The sequence below is a fragment of the Amblyomma mixtum genome, chromosome 8, assembly GCF_055824585.1.
Source record: "Amblyomma mixtum isolate Tamu chromosome 8, ASM5582458v1, whole genome shotgun sequence".
Lineage (NCBI taxonomy): Eukaryota > Metazoa > Arthropoda > Arachnida > Ixodida > Ixodidae > Amblyomma > Amblyomma mixtum.
In genome coordinates this window covers 21,568,490-21,591,682 of record NC_143019.1, presented here as the reverse complement: position 1 = coordinate 21,591,682, position 23,193 = coordinate 21,568,490, and the positions used below count along the sequence as shown (strand labels likewise).

The following is a 23,193-nucleotide window of genomic DNA, read 5'->3' as shown; positions in this document are numbered from 1 at the left end:
GATACTGATACAGATTATTATGCAGAAGAAACGTCCACTACGATGGCACCATGTAAGCTCCAGCTTGGGCTGTCTAAGCTCTTAATGGGTGCTAAAATATTATTAATTAATCAGAAAGTATTTCTAGCTTTTGCCAGTTCGTCTGTTTTCTACAATCATTTTTCGCGAGAAATGGGAAAGAAAGAACACAGCGGGCGCAACACTGTGAGCAGTGAGCACTGCATAGTGTTACTTTAAAATTTTGAGCGCTTTGAGTTTTAGAGGCCGAGCTCTAATACTCGCATTACTCAAGTTCGCGTTACTATGAAAATCAAGGCTATTCAAGTGAGTCGAATCGGTGGCACCATTGGTACAAAGATTATGGGCCACCTAAATTGCGTAGGGTGTTGGGCGTGGTATCAAACTATATTTTTGAGTTACGGAGCATAAGGTTACTAGTCGAATAAAAGCGTAGCTTATTACAGGGATTCGCACCGACGAGATTTGGTTCCTCAAACCGGTACTTCTTGAAACTTGAAATGCCCATTTCAGCCAAACTAATTGACGTAGGACATTCAAAGTGGTGTCAAACGATTTGCCTTATATATCCAAAAATTTGTACTGGACGTACCGAAGATGCCTAATGGCGCATTAATTGTTCGCTATTGCTAGCTCTAGATACTCGTACGTTGCCTCAGCAATTTTTCTAAGCCTTTTTCTTCCAGACATGCCTTTTGTTGAAGTAACCGCGAAAGGAAGCGGGGGTGGCAGAGAGTTGGCAGCAGTATACAAGGTGCTTCACCGAACACTTTAAAAAACAAGAATTTTTGAGTTAAAAGAGGGCTTTCTTCGACATAACAATGTTAGCAGTTTAGTACATGAGAATACAGCTAAGACGTGCTAACTAGCAGGCTGGTTAACTAAAATTGAATAGTTAGCTTTTTAACTATAACTGTTATGCTCCTTAATTATTGAGAGGCGTGTAGCCGTCGTAAGTAATATCCATGTCAGCTTCTAGAATTTCGAAACCGCGGTTACCTTCGACAGTGTGTGACAACAAATTTTCGCTATAGACCTTATGCAAAAGTGCTGCCATCTACCGGAAGAAAACCGAAACAAGCAAGCGACGCCATGTTGGGGGCTTGTGGTCATGGAGTCAACGTAGTTGCTTGGTGCGGACTGTGTGCGATCGCTTTACTTTAAGTTTTTATTTTTTATTTTATTTTAAGTTTTTTATTTTAAGAGCTTTTGGTGGCTTTCGTGTTTTCTTCGGCATGGAGAATGCAGACACGGATGGTACCGCCGTGACAGTTAGCCTCCTGCGCCCACTAGCTATGTTCCTCAGGAAGTCATTTTCTGTGAAATGCTTTCAGCAGATGCGGGCAGTCGCAATGTTGAACGGGGAATCTCTCTTTATGGCGATTAGCCATGCTTTGCGCATGTTCAGCTCATCTGGGATGCAGTGGAAAGACACCTGCAAAAGAAAAACGCACAGTAAAATATGCTGCATAACTGGAAATAATTTTTTTCTGCATTTGGCTCAATGCATGCTTTGCTAAACATCTTGTTTACATTGTAACAAAGAAGAGATTTTGTAGTTATGTTCTTCTGAAAACTGCTGCTTAATGGACAATTGCAAGATAACTTCGTGTACCATGCTACAGTGAGGTTAATTATCTGAAGTAAGTCAGAACAACAATTAGTCGAGCATTAGGGACGATACGTTATGAGCTGTTTTCAAATTTACATAAAGCCTAAAATGCCTGGTGACAGCATAGCCACCTAGTGGCTACGGCGTTGTGCTGCTGAGCCGAAGGACGTGGGTTCGATCCCGGCTGCGGCAGCCGTTTTTCTGATGGAGGCGAAAAACGAAAACGCCAGTATATCGAAGTTTCGGCACAGGTTAAGGATCCCCAGGTAGTAAACATTAATCCGATGCCCTCCACTACTGCGCGCCTCATAGCCCAGGTGTAGCTTCGGCGCCTAAAAATAATAATAAACACGACCTGAACATCTGTGTTGCTCGCATTTCTGCTCCCCACAATTCGTATTCGGCAAAGTGATCGCCCGACCTTGACTGGCGACGCTGCACTGTGGGTCATACCTTGGAAAATGCGATCTTCACAAAATACGCGACGATCGAACAGCTGACCACGAACGGTAAATGATTGATTTACGCTGCCTACTACGTACGCAAGTCACTGACACGGGCTACGAGAAGGTCCGTTGCGGAACCGTTCGCCTGTGACGCTTCCCAAATTTAAGATTGCATAAGTCTTGCATAAGAGCAAACCGAAGGTTCAGGATAAAAAAACGGGCACATGAAGCCGAGCGGCAGACGCAAAACTAATCCCGCGTGAGAAACTACTAGCTGACCGACGCAGTGCGCCGTAACTGCTAGCAGGCAGGAGCGCTCCTCGGCAAATACAAGATGAGCAAACATCCGACTTATTAGCCTTTTTAGTTCTGTAAATGTTATTTGTGTTGCGACTTCGTCTACGATCTGATTGTTAACTCTCGAAAAGCACTCGACACCCGCAAGAGGCTTCCTGCTGCCTCGCATCGTGCTCCAGGAGAGAAATAAAAAAAGTGCACGAAGCTAGCACTCTTACCTTGTTTCCTTGGTTATCCGTGAGTCCTCTTTGTGTACAGCAAGGTACAGAGTAATATTTGGGCATCTTGGACGACGATAAATGCCAGCGTGCGCGTCGCTATTCCCGCACTGCCATATAATGCGGTATCCGTAAGCCCCCAACATGGCGGAAACGCGCGCGGTCAACGCAAGGGGGCGCCAGTTTTTGCATAAGGTCTATTATGACGAGTTACGTGCCCAAGAGAGGTTGCTTTCCCTGCAAGCCTCACGAAAGCGCCTGTATTTTGCTGCAATGCGGCCAAAATTTGTTGGATCACCGCGCTGAAGGTAACTCCGGTTTCGAATTTCTAAAAAGGATATGGAAATTACTTACCGTTGGCTGCACTGCACGCTTTTCAATAAATAACGAAGTTAATAGTAATAGTTAAAAATTTAACTATTCAATATTAGTTAAGCTGTCCCCTAATTAGCATGTCTAAGCTGTATTCGCGTGCACTACACCGGTGACAGTGCTATGCCACACAAAAGCGTTCTTCTTACTCAAAAAGTATTTAAAAATCGTCTAGTGTTAGGACCGTTTTACACGCATGCGATTTCGGCCTGCGACGCTGCGAATATTGTCGGTTTGCGACTGGGGATGGCCGTTGGTCTTCCGTCCGGTTCGTATTCAGTCGCAGCGTCGGTGTGTTCGTCTGCGATTGACCAATAGGAGGCGACGAGACGGCGTGCGACGTGGTGTCAGTGGGAGCTAGCTGCTGCCACGGAAGAAGCAATTGTACTAAATATTGCCATATACTCATAAGCACCCTGGTCATAACATCACCAACACATTCCGCGTAGTGTTTCTATCGCGTTTAACCATGGGTTGCCTATGAGGACATCAACCAGCCTTGATTCTCACTCCGACCGAAATTGCTTGAGTGCGAGTTGCATGTGAAAGCAGTGGTCGAAAATCGCACTGCAGCGTCACCGACTAGGCCAACTATTTTCGTTCTCGTCACAACATATAAAACGGGCCTTTGGTGAAACACCCTGTATAAAAGTAGGATATTTTTTACCTCATAGGGTGGTCCCAGCAGCCGCTTCATAGGACTAAATGTAGGTCGGTGGATTAATTATTTGTACCAGAGTACTTAGAATGACACTTTTGATGTTAATAGTTGCGTCTTCATTTTCGAACTGAGTCCGCTGTAGACGAAGTGTTTGTTCCAGTTGTGCGCATTCCGCGAATACGCGAAAGAACCACTGCCTCAATGCTTTCCTTTTTGCCTGCATCCTCAGTCTCTGTCACGGAGCTGGTCTGCACGGTCGGAAGCCGGGCCGTCATGCCGTACATGCTCCCGCCAGACGGCCTGTGCACCTTGTTGTACTACGTCGACGTCGTCGTGTCGGATGGCAAGCTGCACGGTTCCCAGAACGACGCCAGCTGGAACGCTTTCCAGCTGGAGATTAAGAAGCGTAGCAAGACCAAGGGCGGAATTTCTTTTGACATCCGGTGAGTCCCGCTCTAACTTCGGAGTCTTCGAAGCACGTGCAGCCGATATTTACTTCACCGACTTTACATGTGGCGTCAGAGAAAATCCAAAAAAAGTTATCTCGGCCTAAGCGCAAGTTTGTTCGTGTTGAGATTTTCTACAGAGGTTGCATTAGGTGGTAAGTTTCGCTTTATATAGGTGGGTGTGTAAGGGTTCGGTAGCGTTCGCGGGGTCATCGGAACGCGGCTGGGGGTGCTCACAGCGAAGCGTCTCCTTTCTTGGAACGCGGCCGCTCGCGAACGCGCCGGCAGGTATACGGGTGTTCCCCCACCCGCGGTACTGATTCGCACACGTGCTGGCACGGATGTGTATTTGTGTTTGTTCTGTTTTAATTTTAGGGTGGAGGGAATGTTCTCTGCACGTACTGGCACGACCGTGCGTTTGTATTTGTGGAAAGGGCGTTTTGCCCTACGGAAGCTGGAGGGCTGGCCAGGCTCTCGATAAGCCAATCATGTGAACATCGCAACATGATTGGAAGCCACGAAATGTGGGCCGGGCCTTTAGGTCTTTAAAACAGGACCCCGGAGCCGGAATCGGGGTTCTGCGCTAAGGTCAGATGCAACGCATCTTCGGCAACGCCGAGCAGGGGCCTCCCCTAGTATTAGCCAGTTCCACCTTTTTTTGTTGTTTTGTACTTTTGTGCCGTTAATTTGTCTCCAGTGCCTGAACTTGTATATGATTGTAAATTGCTGTACATAAACTGTACATAAGTTTTCCCTTTATCCCTGCGTCTCGAATCATCGAGAGACCGTCTCTGACGGGGCACCGCTGGTGCGAAGAGCTTCAGTCTTCAGTTAAACAGACCGTCTCTGGCGGGGCACCCTTGGTGCAAAGAAGAAGAGGAAAAAGAACCTGTGAAACTTTACTGGCGCAGTCGACAGGATCCTGCGGCCATCGGAAGACGGCGCAGGAAGAAGACAAGGCAGGGAGAAAGGCGAGGACAAGGCGACAGGTCAGCGTTCGTGAACGGACCTACGGAGACACGGCGGCAAGGACGCAAGGACCACGGCAGTAGTCCAGCGACGCGGGACTGCGTCCGGTCAAGGAAGCAGCGCGTCGGGAACTCGACGATCACCGGCGGCGGACCAGCGGCGTGCGACAGCTCATCGCAGCGTCCGGGGAAAGTGGCGGTGGACCCCGACGCCAAGGAGCTGGCAATGCGGATCGACGCATCGAAACCGTGAGTTTCCTTGGTCGCATTGTTCACGTCCTTGTGTTCGAGCCGATAGGACATCTGAGGGGTACGGAAGGCGGTATGGAGAGCTATCCAAGCCGGCCCTCACTTGATGTGAAGTACCGAGTTGAATTAGCGAAGGCGCGTTTAGCGTACTTTCAGGCCGAACTTGCGAAAGTGAATAGAGGAAAGGCGCCGCTGTGCGAGGAGAAAGCACAGGATGTTAAGTGCGTCTTGGAGGAATTAGAAGCAAAGCGCCAGCAGCTAGCGCTGGAGCTCGCTGAGCTCAAGGCGTCTAGAAGAGCCAGTCAATCAGCCACGGAGAACTGCTCCGAGTCCCGAGAGAAGAGGCCGCCTGTGCTGGAAGACAAAGACTTATGCTGCTCAAGCACAGGTGGAGGAAAGGGCAGTCAGGTCGCTGTAGGTGATCAGCCGATATGCGCGGACGCCTCTTTGTTGGGAAATGCCGCAGAGAGCGAAAACGAGATTTCTGAAGGAATCACAGCTTCGCCACCGCGGGCGGCTAGCAAAGAACGGAAGCAGCCCAATTCTGATGATCCAGGCCCAATTGAGACCAAGGTGTCCGATAACAAACAGGACAACGGTCAAATTCCTGCAGGCTCGGTGACGGAGGTTGTGACCTCCGACACGTCAAAAGAGCGAACGAAAAATAGCCAGGAAGAAGTAAAAAGAGAGCCAGCTTTCCGCGAAACTGGAATCTCTGGTGGAAAAAGTATCGGGATGGAACGCAGCGCCGTCCAGTGGTCGAACGCACCCGATGTGCGTCCGATCAGGTCATCTGATGACGGGGAAATGTGTGGCGACTTGCCACAAGACAAATTCAGGCCGAATGACTGTGAGGGGGCTCATGCAGCCCCAGAGTTAAACAATGCTACGGAGCCGGCAAGCTCCTATAAAGTGGGGAGCGGCAATTTAAATGTTTGCCCTTGCAGAAACAGTACGCACCGTGCTACAGGTCGCAACATCAAATGTAGCAAGACTGACCGTACTGATATATTTGGACGGCCCAGGGGCTATGCTCCTTGTGCCGCACGCGGTTCGTACTGGCGCGCCGGAGAGAGCGTGCCCTTAGGTGCGTTGTGTGGTCAGGGGTTTAGACCCATCGAGAACCGGGACGTGTTTGATCCTGGGGGGCACCAGCTGTTGAGTTCTTGCCCCGCTGTGGCGCCAGCCTAATGAGCCGAGGGGCAGTTAGGCGTTAATTGTGTTGAGACGCGTAGTGGCTCGAAACGCACACAAGGACGCTCGGTGCGACCAAGGAGGCTCACGTGGCCCGTATCAGTGCTACTGAACGCTCCAGTTGCGAGTGTCGGTGTGTGTGTGTCGAGCAGGACGCGGGTGTGCATGCTGGTGAACTGGGTGCAACGCACCAACTTGGACGCTGTGTTGCGGCGCACGGCAGGCATGCCACTGTGTGTATTTAAGTGTGTATTTTCTTAATGTTGTGTTGGTGCCCGTGTGCATTTTTTTTTGTTTTTGGTTTTGTTCGTGCCAGTGTTTGTGTAGCTGCGGTATGTCACCCACAGGGTGGTTTTGTGACCCGTACCGATCCCTTTGTTAGAATTCTAAAAGTGGCATTTGAGCCCTTTGTAGAATCTTGGGAAGGGCGTGTAAGGGTTCGGTAGCGTTCGCGGGGTCATCGGAACGCGGCTGGGGGTGCTCACAGCGAAGCGTCTCCTTTCTTGGAACGCGGCCGCTCGCGAACGCGCCGGCAGGTATACGGGTGTTCCCCCACCCGCGGTACTGATTCGCACACGTGCTGGCACGGATGTGTATTTGTGTTTGTTCTGTTTTAATTTTAGGGTGGAGGGAATGTTCTCTGCACGTACTGGCACGACCGTGCGTTTGTATTTGTGGAAAGGGCGTTTTGCCCTACGGAAGCTGGAGGGCTGGCCAGGCTCTCGATAAGCCAATCATGTGAACATCGCAACATGATTGGAAGCCACGAAATGTGGGCCGGGCCTTTAGGTCTTTAAAACAGGACCCCGGAGCCGGAATCGGGGTTCTGCGCTAAGGTCAGATGCAACGCATCTTCGGCAACGCCGAGCAGGGGCCTCCCCTAGTATTAGCCAGATCCACCTTTTTTTGTTGTTCTGTACTTTTGTGCCGTTAATTTGTCTCCAGTGCCTGAACTTGTATATGATTGTAAATTGCTGTACATAAACTGTACATAAGTTTTCCCTTTATCCCTGCGTCTCGAATCATCGAGAGACCGTCTCTGACGGGGCACCGCTGGTGCGAAGAGCTTCAGTCTTCAGTTAAACAGACCGTCTCTGGCGGGGCACCCTTGGTGCAAAGAAGAAGAGGAAAAAGAACCTGTGAAACTTTACTGGGTGCTTTCCCGATTCGGTCAGAATAATTCCGAAATCCCTATCGTCCGCGAGAACGGGGAACCTAAACCGAAGTACTTCGCAGCAACGTGACCCGTGGCGCCATCTCACATCCACTCGAGGAACGAGGCCTCTACTGAGGAGGATAGCCTCAAGATCCTTGGCCTCACCTTCCACAAAGATGGGGGAGGTCAAGATGCCCTCAAGGCCGTTCGGGCCACAAGTAAACAAGTACTAGGACTACTCAGAAGAGTAGCTAATAAACATAGGGGGATGAAGGAGCAAGATCTCTGCCGCATAGTGCAAGCCTTTATGATCAGCCGCATTACATACTCTCTACCCTACTGCAACCTGAAGGCAAGAAAGGTAGAATCGGTTAATGCGGCCATTAGAACGGTCTACAAAGCAGTTCTAGGCCTTCCCAGATACACCAAGCCTGAAAAGCTACTCGAACTAGGCATTTACAACACACTAGAAGAACTGATAGAAGCGCATAAGGAGGCACACATTGAGGTTCTCAGCCTCTACTGCAGGCCGTATGGTACTATACAGACTAGGGAAATAGCCGGTGTACGACTCTAGCTGCAGGGAGATGCTGCCGATCACAATCAGACGGCACATTAAAATCCTACCTCTCCCAAAAAACATGACGGTGGAAAGGCATGCAGCTAGGAGAGCGCACCGTGCTCAAAGAATCGAAGACGAATACAGTAGCGACCCCGCTGCAGTTTATCTGGACGCGGCCCGAGCAAAGGAAGACAAATACTTCGCCACCATGGTGCGAGCGACAGAAGACCAGCTCAGGTTCTTTGCTGTAGCAACAGTAACTTCAGCAACCGAGGCCGAAGAAGTAGCCATTGCCTTAGCTCTCAGGGACGAGAGCGTAGGCACAATAATTAGCGACTCTAAGATTGCAATCCAAAATAACAAAGGCCTGATTTGCTCTGCAGCTGCAGGACTAATCAAACACAGCCAAAGAATGAGCCGCGTAGAAATTGTTTGGGTCCCTGCACACGAGGGAAATGCGGGAAACGAGAAGGCGAACCGATATGCCCGAGCTCTAGCAAACCGGGAGGGATCGGGGAGTGTCTCGGAGTCCCACATCAACGAAACTTTCACTTACCGAGAAATGACCAATCAGCTCCATGAGGCGCGGATACTTTACCCTGCACCTCACCCGGTGACCTTACCAGACAACAGGCCAGAAACCTACGTAGGGCCCAAACTGGGACAGTCATGACCCCCGTTCTTCTGTCTAAAATTACCACACAACCCATCAATCCCAACTGCTTGCACTGCGGTAACATAGCAACAGACGAACACATCCTATGGGGCTGTAAGGAAAATCTACCTCCAAAAGACCTTCTACCGGCTCCCTCCCGGGAGGCCTGGCTAAAGCTCCTGAGGGAGCCTGACAAGAAAACGCAAGCCACGCTTGCGGACTGGGTGGGAAAGGTCGCCCTCTGTTAGGGGGCCATTCATCCCGCGCCATTGATCTTTGAGATCAATAAAGTTTCTCCAGGAGGTTGGGAGTTGGGGAGCTGCGCGGGGATAAGAGCTCTTGTCTCCGGTGGATGCGAGATGGTGCCACGAGTGCAGTTGGTGCGAAGCCTTTCGGTTTTGGCTCGCCTTCACCGCAGATGATGTGTATTTCCGAATAATTCTGGCCGAATCAGGCAAGTACCTCGCCCAAGTCTAGAATAACAAAAATCTCACCATTAAATGCAACCTCTGTGCAAAATTTAAACCCGCAGAAACTTGCGGTTGGGCCGAGAAAATTTTTTTCCATTATTCCTAATTGACGCAGCAGTCCGTATAGTTCCTAGAATAACGCGTCAGTCCGCCATATTGCTCCTCAAGCATCCATACTATGACCGGAATCCGCAATCCATGCATGCATGAAGCAGTCTTGGTGCAGTGCTCAGAGCGAGTGCAGGCTCAATCCACTTCATTCTGGCTGCTAAGCTTGCTTTATTCTAGGCAGATTACTGTTGCATTGATTGACAGAGCTTGCCAGTAATGCGTCGGCTGCACAAAGGCCCATCTCAACAAGTTACGAACAAAATACTTGCCATGTGGATGGGTGGCGCCATCTGTTGTAAATGCCACAAATCGCCAACGTTTTCTTTTTAATAACTAGCGAACACTAGTGCGAAAATTTTGTGTTTTATTGATAAGAAAAGAACGTTTTCAGTGAACACGTGCACTAGAACAAAATAAAATGACGCAAAGCCGGGCTGTCAGCAACGCTCTAGTGGTGAACGATGCCAAGGAGTTGAGTTCTCAGCGATTCATGGATGCTTTTCCACCATGTGATCGCGTTTAGCTAAGAGAGTCGTGAGCGGCGCAGAGAAAACAAGCGCGGAACTCTAGGTACTCGTACAGCAACTCTAGTGCCGCCTGCGCCAGTTGTGGGGCAGGCAGGTGTGACTTATCAGAATTGGGCACTGGAACAATTTTTCGCAATTTTCCAAGCTCTGATGGTATTTCAGGCCCCTTTGCTCCTTCTAGTTGTTAACACAGGTCGCAACTTTACTCCTCCACTGACATGACCCGAAGTGTCGGCCTTAAAATTATGGAATTATATTCTTTAGAACGCACAGAAAGAGAGGAATTCCTGATCCTGAAAAATGATTGCCGATTTGCGTAGTTAGGCCAAATGCGAACTAGGTGTGCTAGCAATTAGGTTTTCCCTGGGTTCCAGTGTTCAGATCGACTATGTATAGTGGGAATTGTTCGTATAGCAATAATAGGCCAAAATGCGGAAATGGTCATTCTCCCCATTCACAGATCACTAGTGTCTTCCTACCACTCCTGGTCCCGATGCGCAACTGCCCTTCTATGGCAGGTGCTACCATCGGCGGAATTTGGGCTGCTTGAGTTGATTTCCGTACAGGTTGGCCTCCCCAAGCAGCCTTCCTTGATTAAATCAGCTGCCGCCCGACACTGTGGGCAGGTTGTGGTATAGTATATACCTGGGCCGATTTCCCACCGCGCGGTGGGCAGGTGAGCAGCCTGCCACAAAACCTGCTTCAGACAGACAGACAGACAGACAGACAGACAGACAGACAGACAGACAGACAGACAGACAGACAGACAGACAGGCAGGCAGGCAGACAGACAGACAGACAGACAGACAGACAGACAGACAGACAGACAGGCAGACAGACAGACAGACAGGCAGACAGGCAGACAGGCAGACAGGCAGACAGGCAGACAGGCAGGCAGGCAGACAGGCAGGCAGACAGGCAGGCAGACAGGCAGGCAGACAGGCAGACAGGCAGGCAGACAGACAGGCAGGCAGACAGGCAGGCAGACAGACAGACAGGCAGGCAGACAGGCAGGCAGACAGACAGGCAGGCAGGCAGGCAGGCAGGCAGGCAGGCAGGCAGGCAGGCAGGCAGGCAGGCAGGCAGGCAGGCAGGCAGGCAGGCAGGCAGGCAGGCAGGCAGGCAGGCAGGCAGGCAGGCAGGCAGGCAGGCAGGCAGGCAGGCAGGCAGGCAGGCAGGCAGGCAGGCAGGCAGGCAGGCAGGCAGGCAGGCAGGCAGGCAGGCAGGCAGGCAGGCAGGCAGGCAGGCAGGCAGGCAGGCAGGCAGGCAGGCAGGCAGGCAGGCAGGCAGGCAGGCAGGCAGGCAGGCAGGCAGGCAGGCAGGCAGGCAGGCAGGCAGGCAGGCAGGCAGGCAGGCAGGCAGGCAGGCAGGCAGGCAGGCAGGCAGGCAGGCAGGCAGGCAGGCAGGCAGGCAGGCAGGCAGGCAGGCAGGCAGGCAGGCAGGCAGGCAGGCAGGCAGGCAGGCAGGCAGGCAGGCAGGCAGGCAGGCAGGCAGGCAGGCAGGCAGGCAGGCAGGCAGGCAGGCAGGCAGGCAGGCAGGCAGGCAGGCAGGCAGGCAGGCAGGCAGGCAGGCAGGCAGGCAGGCAGGCAGGCAGGCAGGCAGGCAGGCAGGCAGGCAGGCAGGCAGGCAGGCAGGCAGGCAGGCAGGCAGGCAGGCAGGCAGGCAGGCAGGCAGGCAGGCAGGCAGGCAGGCAGGCAGGCAGGCAGGCAGGCAGGCAGGCAGGCAGGCAGGCAGGCAGGCAGGCAGGCAGGCAGGCAGGCAGGCAGGCAGGCAGGCAGGCAGGCAGGCAGGCAGGCAGGCAGGCAGGCAGGCAGGCAGGCAGGCAGGCAGGCAGGCAGGCAGGCAGGCAGGCAGGCAGGCAGGCAGGCAGGCAGGCAGGCAGGCAGGCAGGCAGGCAGGCAGGCAGGCAGGCAGGCAGGCAGGCAGGCAGGCAGGCAGGCAGGCAGGCAGGCAGGCAGGCAGGCAGGCAGGCAGGCAGGCAGGCAGGCAGGCAGGCAGGCAGGCAGGCAGGCAGGCAGGCAGGCAGGCAGGCAGGCAGGCAGGCAGGCAGGCAGGCAGGCAGGCAGGCAGGCAGGCAGGCAGGCAGGCAGGCAGGCAGGCAGGCAGGCAGGCAGGCAGGCAGGCAGGCAGGCAGGCAGGCAGGCAGGCAGGCAGGCAGGCAGGCAGGCAGGCAGGCAGGCAGGCAGGCAGGCAGGCAGGCAGGCAGGCAGGCAGGCAGGCAGGCAGGCAGGCAGGCAGGCAGGCAGGCAGGCAGGCAGGCAGGCAGGCAGGCAGGCAGGCAGGCAGGCAGGCAGGCAGGCAGGCAGGCAGGCAGGCAGGCACTACACTTGCGATATCTGCAAGGTTGGTTTCTCTATAAAATTTCTCTGGCTATTTCACTGAGTATTTCACCAGTCAAATTTGCGCACTGAACTGATCAATCCTCTGCATCAAATTTCTTACTGCACTGATCATACCTACGAGGTATGTACGAGTTGTATTCTGACGTACTACACTGCTCAAAATGCTACGCCGAAAAGGCGCTACTCTAACTGAATAAGCCTATTTTAAAAAAAAAGTGTAATGTCTTAGGCGCAACACCGTGTATATATTATTGAATTTATCATTCAGCTCAGTTTTCACTCACGAACCGGATAACGAATTAGCCAATTTTCCTTCCTTTAACTTTCCACCTATGCCGGATTTCAGCTTTGAACCTGATGGTATCGTCAAAATAATCGACTCTTTGAAATTAACTGCCTCAGCTGGTGTTTACTGAATTAATACTAAAGTGTTGAAAAATGCAAACGTGCTACTAGCAACATAGTGTCGCATATCTTTCATCAATCCCTTTTATCAGCCATCATTCCCCATGACTGGAAAATAGGCAATGTCATCCCAATCCCCAGAAAAGGGCCTTCATCTTCTCGCCATAATTATCGACCAATATCTACCTATCACTCCTAAACTAATGGAACATATAATTTCCTCTCAAATTATCAAATTCCTAGTGTCCGTCAATTTTTTCCACCCTAACCAGCATGGCTTCCTAAAGGGTTTATCTTGCGAAACACAATTAGCCCTTTTTATTAATGACCTCAGCTCTGGCATTGACCGTAACATTCCTATTGATGCCCTCTTCCTCGATTTTGAAAAGGCTTCTAATAAAGTTCCTCACAAACGACTATTCCTAAAACTTTCACGTCTCAATCTTAGCGAATCTGTCTTTAGTTGGATATGCAGCTTTCTCACTAATGGACAGCAATTTGTTTTTGCTAATAAATGTTCACCTTCTTGTTCCTCAGTTATATCTGGGGTACCTCAAGGCACCGTCTTGGGCCCCCTTCTTTTTCTCATATATATTAATGATTTGCCTGCTAACATATGTTCTAACATTCGCATGTTCGCTGATGATTGCGTTATCTACCGGCCTATAACTAACAGCATTGACATTTTGCTTCACCAGTCTGACATTCAGCACGTACTAACCTGGTGTAATACATGGCTAATGTCCTTAAATGTGAAAAAAAATATCTCTGCTATCATTCCACCGACGTCCTTCACAACCATCTCCAAGATATCTAATCGGGAATGCAGAAATCTCTTCAGTATCAACTTACAAGTAATTAGGCATGCATCTGACACCTGATCTAAATTGGTGTTTTCATATATCTGAGGTTACTAACGTGGAAAATCGCGTCCTTGGTTATTTTCGACGAACCCTGCGACTAGCACCCCCATCAGTGAAATCCCTTGCTTATTTAACACTTATTCGTCCCAAATTAGAATATGCATTCGCGGTCTGGGACCGTCATCAAAATAATCTTTCCATTACTCTCGAATCTGTACAAAATCGCTCAGCTCGTTTCATTTTCTTAGCCTATTCTTATCATGTAAGTGTAACTGAACTAAAACGCTATGCTCATCTCACCACCTTACGAACCGCTGAAAAATCTCCAGACTGTGTCTGTTTCATAAGTTTTATTATCATCCATTCTTTAACTCCATTATCAGCCCCGCACATCGCATCTCTAATCGCACAAACCACACGAAGGCCGTCCATCCTACCCCTGCCCGCACTTCTGCGCATCTGTCATCATTTTTTGTTCACACAGCAAGGGACTGGAATGACCTGCCAAACGCCATCGTGGATCTGACCAACTCATCATCATTCAAATCATCCATCGAAGAAATGTTCTGCTGAGTATTCCACCCCCTCATGTAATACACCTTCAATGTGGCCTTCGAGGTACAAAAAAATCAAAATAAATAAAATAAAAATATCATGTGAAGGTTATAAAGGCCCAAATGAAAACGATAAACATGAGACTGCGCGTGAGCAGAGCCCCTGTTGTCCCTTTTTGACACTTCTTCATTTAGAGTTTTCCTAATAATTTTGTGCCGTTTGCTTCCAGATACACCGACGAAAAAATTCTCGCCGATCAAAATGTCACCAAGGAGCTAAACGCCCTGGCGGGGAACAATGTGCAAAATTACGGCCTGCTCACCGTTATCGCTCAAAAGGGGAAACTGAGCGAGCTCGTAAATAAAGCGAAAAATGTGATAGAAGTAAGTACACCGCACTTCCCCATCATCCAAGACTGTTCTCCAGCACGAGAGCTGCTCGGCGAGATTTAAGCAGAGAAAGAATGGCGCATTCGGGATTCGATGCGAAGGTGATTAAAGGGGCGCCACCTTCGGGCACATCGTTTAGACAAGCCAACTGACAAGCGCATGCCCAACAGTTCCGGGCAAAAACATTTTTGAGTGAGAAAACGTTTAATATAAGAACGCAATTTTTTCATAGAATGTAAAATTTCACTCATAACGATCAATAGATCCGCAGGTAATCCGAAGGAAGTCCTGCCGGGGATTTTTTTCGATTATCGTTTTTGCTATCGTCAAAACCGTTCCTCATTCATTTTGTAAGGCAGTCTTAAGTTTTCGATGCGATCGATGGAAACACTTTAAAAGAAAGAATGCTAAGTATCAGAAGAGTGGACCATTACCTGCCATATTTCCTTGACAGTGTCTTGCAATTGACATAAAAAGTCAGTATGAAAATATGGCGTCAAGTGTAGGTCGTTTCGGTGTTTCCCGCGTGGCAAGCACCGATAAGGCGAGCCAACTAAGTTCGTGGTAAGTACGCAAACGTACGGATGGGTTAAGGCAAACTCACGGCGTCAGTAGGACTGTTTACATGAACTCGATACAGTAGAGTCTGGTCACCTTTCTAAAAGCATCGCGTCGAAGGGTCGGGTTAGCGGGAGGGGAGAGGATAAATGCCAGCTTGTTGCCCTTTCCCGCTGCGCTGCTCAACACTTCGTGTCGCTTCACATGAACCGCACTCGCTAAAATCGAATGCATGTGAACGAGCAGTCGTCGAGTTGGGATGACCTAGCTCAACCTCAGTCGGGTTAGCGGGAGGGGATAGGATAAATGCAAACATGTTTTTCGCTTGCGCCGTCGAGCCTGCGAGACTGCGGTGCCGTGTCGCAATCTCGGAGGCTGCCGCTGCCCTCTCTGGCTGCGCTGCTCAAGACTTCGTGCCGCTTCAGTTGATCCGCACCCGACTCGCTAAAATCGAATGCATGTGAAAACGCAGTGGTCGAATTGGGCTGACCTAGCTCAACTTGAGCCTCTGACTATACCCGCCGCGGTCGGGTTCATGTGAACGAGGGTAGTATGGGACGACTTAGTCAAAATCTTACTGCTGTAAGAACTGCGGTGGTCGTACAGTTTTCCTCCTTCACTGTCTTCGGTGCATTCCAAAGCGCGACAGAAAAGCCCTAGCAGAGATAAATGCGGCACAACCGCATCCCATCTGCTTTGATGGCGGATGCCGCGGCTTGCAACATCTTTTCCTTCCGTTTTTATTTCATAACGAATAAAAGCACCAACAATATAGTAATAGATACTGTAGCAATCAGAAAATTGCACCTTTTCACATTCCTTTCACTTCATGTATTGAATGGGCAGCGACTCTGAGGGGGTGAATTCATATAGTATAGCGGAACTCTGAAGAGAATGCTTTGGTAACCGTGCGTTATTTCTGAGCACAATACGTTAATCTCCTGGCACTTTGGGGAGTAATGTCCCTTATCGTTGTCTCCGAATTTGATTTGTTTAAGTTTTTGTGCAGGACGGCACGGGCGTTTATTCTTCATATTAAAGTTACAAATTGCAATTAGTCGGCAGTCGGGGTCGAAACTTGTACGCATTCAGAAGTACGAACATGCATGACGAATAACTGCGCAGCAAAACCAGACATTTTACAGACCAGACAGGGTCAGTTCGAACAAAAGCTACGGTATGTCTTGAGTAACGCTTCAGTAATGACTGTTGACGAAATGAAAGCACGGAAATCAGCAGTGGGTTAAGAAACATGGGTGAGTAGTCATCTTGGGCAGAGCGCTCATATAATGGGTATCATCTCGAGACTGGCCACGAAAAGAACGTATAGAACCTAAGTGGCGCGCACATGAGTGTTGTGAGTGCCACAAATGACCGCGCATAACACTTCAGGGAAATTGCGTCGAAGAAAGAAATAAGTCGCATAAAAGAAAACATTAAATCAGGCAGAATAAAATGTATGGAGGAAAAGGTTTTCCGGGAAAGAAAATTGTATACAAAATCGAAGAAAAGACAACGACTTGCCTCCAGTTAATCAGAACCCACAACCTCAGCGTGTCTCATACGGTACTCTGCAACTGAGCTAAGGCGGCGGCTATTCAACCTTTAACTTTCGTCTACATTTGTGTTAAGCGTAGTCCACCATTGCGAGTTCTCCCCGGCGCCTTCCTCGACCGTAAAGGAGGATGTTGGTAGTTCGTAGAGCGCAGTACGGGACGCGCAGAGGTCGTGGGCTCGGATACCACCTACTGCATTTGTTTTCTTTTCTTGCACTTTCTAGGCAAGACTTTTGTGAGAAGAATGTATTACAGTATTCATTAATCCGCTTCCATTGATGAACCTCAAAAGAGACGAATTCCTGTACGCTTTTTTTGGTTTCTGTGACCCTACCAATCTCGTCACTGATTGAGCGAGGGCAGAATTTCATCCACTTCCATGTGGAGTCGGCAGACCATGATATCAAGGCGGAGTAGGGTAGGCTGCAAATAGCAATGCAGCTATTTTACTCTGATCGTAGACATTAAGGCAGCTTTATAACCCTCATGTCTGCTCCAAAACCCTGCAGTTTACTCCGCTGAAACTGGGAGGAAACTGGGAGCCACCTTATTTTGCTAGCACTGGCATGAAGGATCCTTTTCTGATATGCCGTACTGAGTTTAGCGCTAAATATGATTAATAGTAAACTCTGGCTTGAAGAAATATTTCTGAGGTTTTTGTTGCGAAAGCAACACTACGCGAGTGGCCCAGCCATTTCGCGGAGCTGACGAAAGACCATACTGTACGTGCGCGAGGAGCAATGACGTCACAAGGCTCACAGCTGGCGCGCGGCCGCCGTCGCTGCGCGGGTGACTCAGAGGTGTCGCCACCGCGCTCGCCAGTTGCGCATGCGCAGTAGCGGCGCATAGCTAGCGTTCCGGGGCCGCCACCGCTGCCGCGCGCTCTCCATCGCCTCTCTCTCTCTCTCCTCGCTGCTTTCGCAAACCTCCAGGTTTAACCAGAGCTAAACCACTGCCAATTTTTCTGGTTATTTTCGTACCATGTAGTGCTAATTTCTCCTCGGACGTAAAGCAGTGTGCTATATGCACACTGGACCAATCAAAGGGCTTTATTTGTACGACCTTCACCCGAACCTCGAGTGTGTCACCCCGCTTGCTCCGTCCCGCGGTCAAAGCAGGGGCTGCACAAAGCCAGTTCAACACCCAATTTTTTCAGCGAAAGCTGTAATAGGTTTGCACAAGCGATGCAGTACAAGCCATTTGGGTGGGGGGGGGGGGGGGGGGGGGGGGGACAGCTGCAGCCGCAACACGTTAAAGCGTTCCCACTCTCCCGTGGACAGGAGAGAGTGAAAACCGGGAACGAGCCAACACCCTCTAAAGAAGTTTGACTAGAGGGTGTTGAACGAGCGCCGCCGGTTGCTGTGGCACCGGCCGAGCGGGGCGCGCCGTCTAGGAAAGCCGGTTAGCGACATCTAGGAAAGGAAAGGAGAAACGCGCCTCGGGCTTAGGGAGGAAGGTCGGAGTAAAACATCAGAGAAAGCGGCACCGTGGCTTGCCGTGGCTTGCCGAGGCTCCAGCGCCGTACTCGTGTCGGAGGCAGGGGGGAGAGAGAGGCTAGCGAGGAGCTCGTCGTGCGTATAATGCCTGTAAATATGCTTGAACCAGTGCTACCGTGTACGTTGCATGCAGGCGCCAGACCAACCTTACCTGCCCGAAACTTCGCCAATTCCAGCCAGCTTTCGCTGATTGATACGCTAAGCCGGAAAGCTTGCTGCACAATTTTTTGTTTGGTCACCTGGCAGCTCACCTGACAGTCAGTGACCTCACGAAATCAAGGCAGATATGCTAACGCATTCCCTTACGCATCACTCGCATTGATAAGCTGAGAATTGTATATTTAATTGCGTAAAGTGAGTACCCCTTCCCTAACCGTTGCCAACCTATTTTCCTCGCAGAAACTAAAAAACATGCAAGGAAACGACAAGACTAGAAAAACGATATTAGCCCTCGGTCTATACGATCACTATCGTCAATGGGCCACGTACAGTGACAGGTTCGACGAGGTCGTTAAGTGAGTATAGCAATGGCGACTTAAACTTGCACAGCGTCATGTTTTTCACTAATTTTAGCACGTCATCATCATGCTAGGTGGCACCAAATGAGAAAGTTTTTTCTTTGTGAATGATGTCCCAAACCCAGCAAGAGGTGTGACTTATGCATGCGGTGTGAGTCGAGTTAGGTCGGCGCACACGATACCGATTCTAACGCCATCTCTTGGGAACTACGGACACTGAGCCAAGGCTACAAAACCTTGACCTCCCTTCGCAAGTTGCCGAGCTTTCTCTTACTCGCTCCCACGCGTACAACGGAGCCACGCTTTACTCGTCGTCGAACAACAGTATACAAAAGTTCTCCCTGCAAAAGACATGACCAGAATGCAGTGATCGTACATCAACTATTTGAAACGTCGTCCATTTTAAAAGTTCAGTGACAGTGTTAAATTATGGATTGTAATAGTTAATAATGACCGAATGGTAAGCTTAAATGAGGGAATTCAAGATTAAGTAACGAAATACTAAGGAAAACAAATTCGCCAATTACTACGAGTAATTCGGGAAATTTGTGAATTGTAATTCTTCCATAATTCAACTAACAATAAAAATGATAATAGAAAATATTGATTATTAACCAAACCTTATCATCAGCGTAACTGCGCCCACTGCCGAACAAAGGCCTCTCCCATGTCTCTCCAAATAACCCTGTCATTAATAGTAAAACCTGTGAGTATTAATTATTGATATCTAATAATAAGTGATTTTTAATAAAACTATAATTGCTATTCGATTAAGTGATTTAGATAATTAAATGATTATCACCAGTGATCAATTACATTACTAAGTAACTGAGGAACTCTAAATGCTTTTGCATCTCCGCACGTAAGGAGACTTAAGTGCTCCTTTAATTTTTAAAGCGAAAGCTTTACTACTTGCACTTTCAGCCTTTGCCGTGGCGCGGCGGTGCCACCATTGACCTTTAGTTGACCTCTGTGTGACGTCATGTGTGACATCACGCCGAAGAGAAGGGCGACCGACTCGCGCCGTCGCAAGCCGCGGCGGTGCCACCACCGGCGCCTAACTCCTGCGCTCCCCGCTAGGAGCGCAACAGGTGCTTTGTGACGTCACGCCGAAGAGAAGGGCGACCGACTCGCGCCGTCGCAAGCCGCGGCGGTGCCACCACCGGCGCCTAACTCCTGCGCTCCCCGCTAGGAGCGCAACAGGTGCTTTGTGACGTCACGCCGAAGAGAAGGGCGACCGACTCGCGCCGTCGCAAGCCGCGGCGGTGCCACCACCGGCGCCTAACTCCTGCGCTCTCCGCTTGGAGCGCGATTGTGACGTTACGCTGAAGAGATTAGGCTCGACTCACGTCGCTAGACAGCAGTAGCTGTGCCAACCACCAGCGGCTTAACATTGCTTCGCGATCTCGCGCTGTCCGTGTGCGACGGTGATGCGCATGAACGGCGGCCTGACTGGACTGGATTGTACTGGACTGGATTGGATTAGAATAGATTAGATTACATTAGATTACATTTGATTGGATTGGATTGTATAACAGATGCATCGCCAAAAGTCCAACCACAAGCACCACCACCAGCTACACTACCAGCTGAACCATGGCGTAGGTACGGATATTGCTTTCGCAATTACCGGGATTAACCAAGCTAAGCCACAGCGAATTTATTTAGCTCCCCTTCTCAGCACACGCAAAGAATGTGAACTGCTCCTAGGACGACAGATGCGCATGCGCAGATTTTCTTCAGTTGCTGTTTGTGCGCCGATTTTAAGTTTGGTGCTTTTGCATATATGGAGTGCGGGGATTTTAATAGGAGATAATGCGTTCACCCCGCTTAACCGTGGTTGACATAGTTCAGAGCCGCCCCCGGACCCCGCCCTGTGATCCCGTACGCTACCGATCACACGCCGACCACGGCGGGCCTTGCTCTGTGGGAAAAAAAGGAGTGAAACTCGAGCTTTCACAAACAAGACGTGTATTGCTACGACAACAAAATCGCCACCTAGCAACACACTACGCTAAGGAACCGAGCACGTCTGACAAACCAGCAAGGTTACCAGCAAATGTTCGCACACGCTAGGGCAAGAGATACTCCCGCGGCCGACGGGACGAGATGCGGGAGAACATTCCTCCCCACGAGGCCTCGCCCCACGGACGGAGAGCGGAGTTTCGAGCCTCAACGTCAGTTCGCATCCAAGTTCCCGAGCCAAAGAGGGCCGTCTCTCCCCCTCCCCAGCGCGCGGGCAGCAATCACGCCATCCGTGGAGCTCGTGTCGTTGCGAACCCGGAGCCCTCCCTTGTTAATTAAGGTAACTAATAAGGCTAGGCATGGGGCATCGCGGGGAAGCCAACCACAGGGGATGAGAGGGACAAGGTCCCCACAGGGGTTGCAGAGTCGCTTCATTAAAACATTGCTTGAACGTGTAGGTTTATGTAATAACTCGTCATCTGTATGCACATGACAATACTGAACACCATGGTGGTTCTACCGAGCAGTAGTATATATTTTACTTCACAGTGTGAAAGGAATTTGCTAGCACTGTAGACACATTCACTGCCAATCACTGCCGGCCTTTTCTTCCATACCAACCAAACTGGAATAGTAGTTGAGCTACGCGCTAACATGAGATATGTCATAACGATTTTTGAGGAAAGTACGCCCCCCCATCCCTGTCGATTCATCATCACAAAGCCACAACTCAATCCACGTCTTATATCAAGCTAAACACCACGCTGCATGCGAACCAGTGCCTGCCTCGTGAGAGGTCAATTGAAAAAGTTGATCAAAACAAGTTCAGTAACCCCCATGTTCTGCTTTACATGCGGAAAACAGACTGGCGCACCGGGCATCTGGGGGCCATCTTTGCTCTTTCTGCATGGAGTAGTAGTATATCGATATGCTGTAATCATCGAAGCGTATTTCTCTAGCTGGAATGTTGACGAGCGCTCAATGCGTGGGAGTCCGTGAGCATTTGTGTTCGTGTGCAGGACCACGAAGGCAGACACCGTGATCGCCTTGAGTTCCACAGGGTGGATGGAGAGTGACACAAAGTGCTTCGCTGCGCCCCCCTGTGTTGTGAATCCGGCCGACAAGAGGGCACCATACTTGGTAAGCAGCGTGCCGAAGACAACTGATCGGTGTCCCTATCTCAGCGACAACAGTTGCCCTCTATTGCCTCAACTACTCCTTAGGATACTAACATAAGTGTAATGCAGGAAGGTCCGTGAAAAGAACTTTTCTGGAAATGCATGCTTCGTGACAGATTAGTGCTAGAACAGAAGGATCTCTATCGCTTGGACTTGGGATTAACCGTATGCAGCACACGTCCAGCATATGATACATCACCTTGGAAAGATAGGCTCCTACATGTGATCACGATGCGTCGTTGCCATATGAACCAGCTGAACGCATTAGAACACGTTGTCAAGAAGGTAACAAGGTGACTGGTAGGCTCAGATCACGTTGGCTCGGATTTGATCTCGCGTTCTCGTGCTCGCTTGCCGAACGCGGTTGTCTTCCACGGCTCTCACTGTGCACTGCACTCAGCTCATAAACTCCCAAACAGTGGTGTGCGGTCTGCTTTCATGAGATGAGGGATAAGGGGACGACTGAGCTTAACACGTACGGGGCAAGCGGGTTCAGGTCTTCACGTAGTCGGCGTCTCTGTGGGGTATCCGCGTGACAGAGCAGAGATAAAACGAGGAGCGTCACACTAGGCTGGTCAGGTCTTGGAGCTTCGATGCCATGTGTGATGAGCCGCCGTGGGCCGCTTCTTACCGCTTCATTCTCGAAACAGCTCAACCAAGACTTCGTTTTGATGATGTGTACATAAAAGATCCGGTGTATAGCACTGTTGAAAAAGGGAAAAAAGTCTGCCGCATTTCACATCCCCACATCTGGTTATTCCTTTTACATTCTTGCCTATAAGCACTAGTCTCTGTAAATAGTCGCCTCATGAGCATCAGCTTCTAACTATCACTTGGAGGTGGCGGCAGGCAGTGCAAAACAAAGATGGGTAAGCTCGTGGGAAACATGAAAGCACTTTTGAAAACGATAATGTCCCCAAAAGAGAAACGGAGCTTGGCACACAAAACGAAATTTGCATTCGCTAACGCATTGCCTGCGCGGCTTCCTGCAATGGTGCGCAGGCGGTGATGCTCTCCTTGGTGGCGAGGGGCAGAACGTTCCGAAGAACGGGCCTCTCATTCGAGCTGGGCGCTCTGTTGTACAAGATGGCCGACGCAGACCTGAACGAGGACAAATTGGCGTACGCCAAGTGCGTGCGTTTCACTGTGGAGCACAGGGATGTGGTGAGTGAATCTCAAATTTTCTTTATTCTGGCAACACTGGTGGTGATCGATTTGCGGCCGGTTTCATTGTTTGTGGTCCCAGTGTTAAACTGATCGTATAGGAGGCAGTTGCCCTTCGACCTTGTAATGCCCTTCTCGCAAGGACACGCTCCCAAAGATTACCCTGACAACGTGACGTTCTCCTCGCAGCTTCTCGAAACTTTCTACGCTGCCGAAATCTGATTAGAAAGAAGGAAAGCGAG

At 50.2% G+C, this 23,193-nt stretch overlaps 1 protein-coding gene across 1 annotated transcript in view; it reads left to right on the top strand.

Annotated features, from left to right (window-relative positions):
* Positions 1-42: 42 nt before the first annotated feature.
* Positions 43-23,193, top strand: part of LOC149331661 (uncharacterized) — a 35,040-nt gene continuing 11,889 nt past the window's right edge. The window contains exons 1-6 of the mRNA XM_089557392.1: positions 43-52; positions 3,854-4,067; positions 14,357-14,510; positions 18,526-18,641; positions 21,629-21,749; positions 22,790-22,951. Of these exons, the coding sequence (XP_089413518.1) occupies positions 43-52; positions 3,854-4,067; positions 14,357-14,510; positions 18,526-18,641; positions 21,629-21,749; positions 22,790-22,951 (777 nt within the window). The remainder of the gene's footprint in view (positions 53-3,853; positions 4,068-14,356; positions 14,511-18,525; positions 18,642-21,628; positions 21,750-22,789; positions 22,952-23,193) is intronic.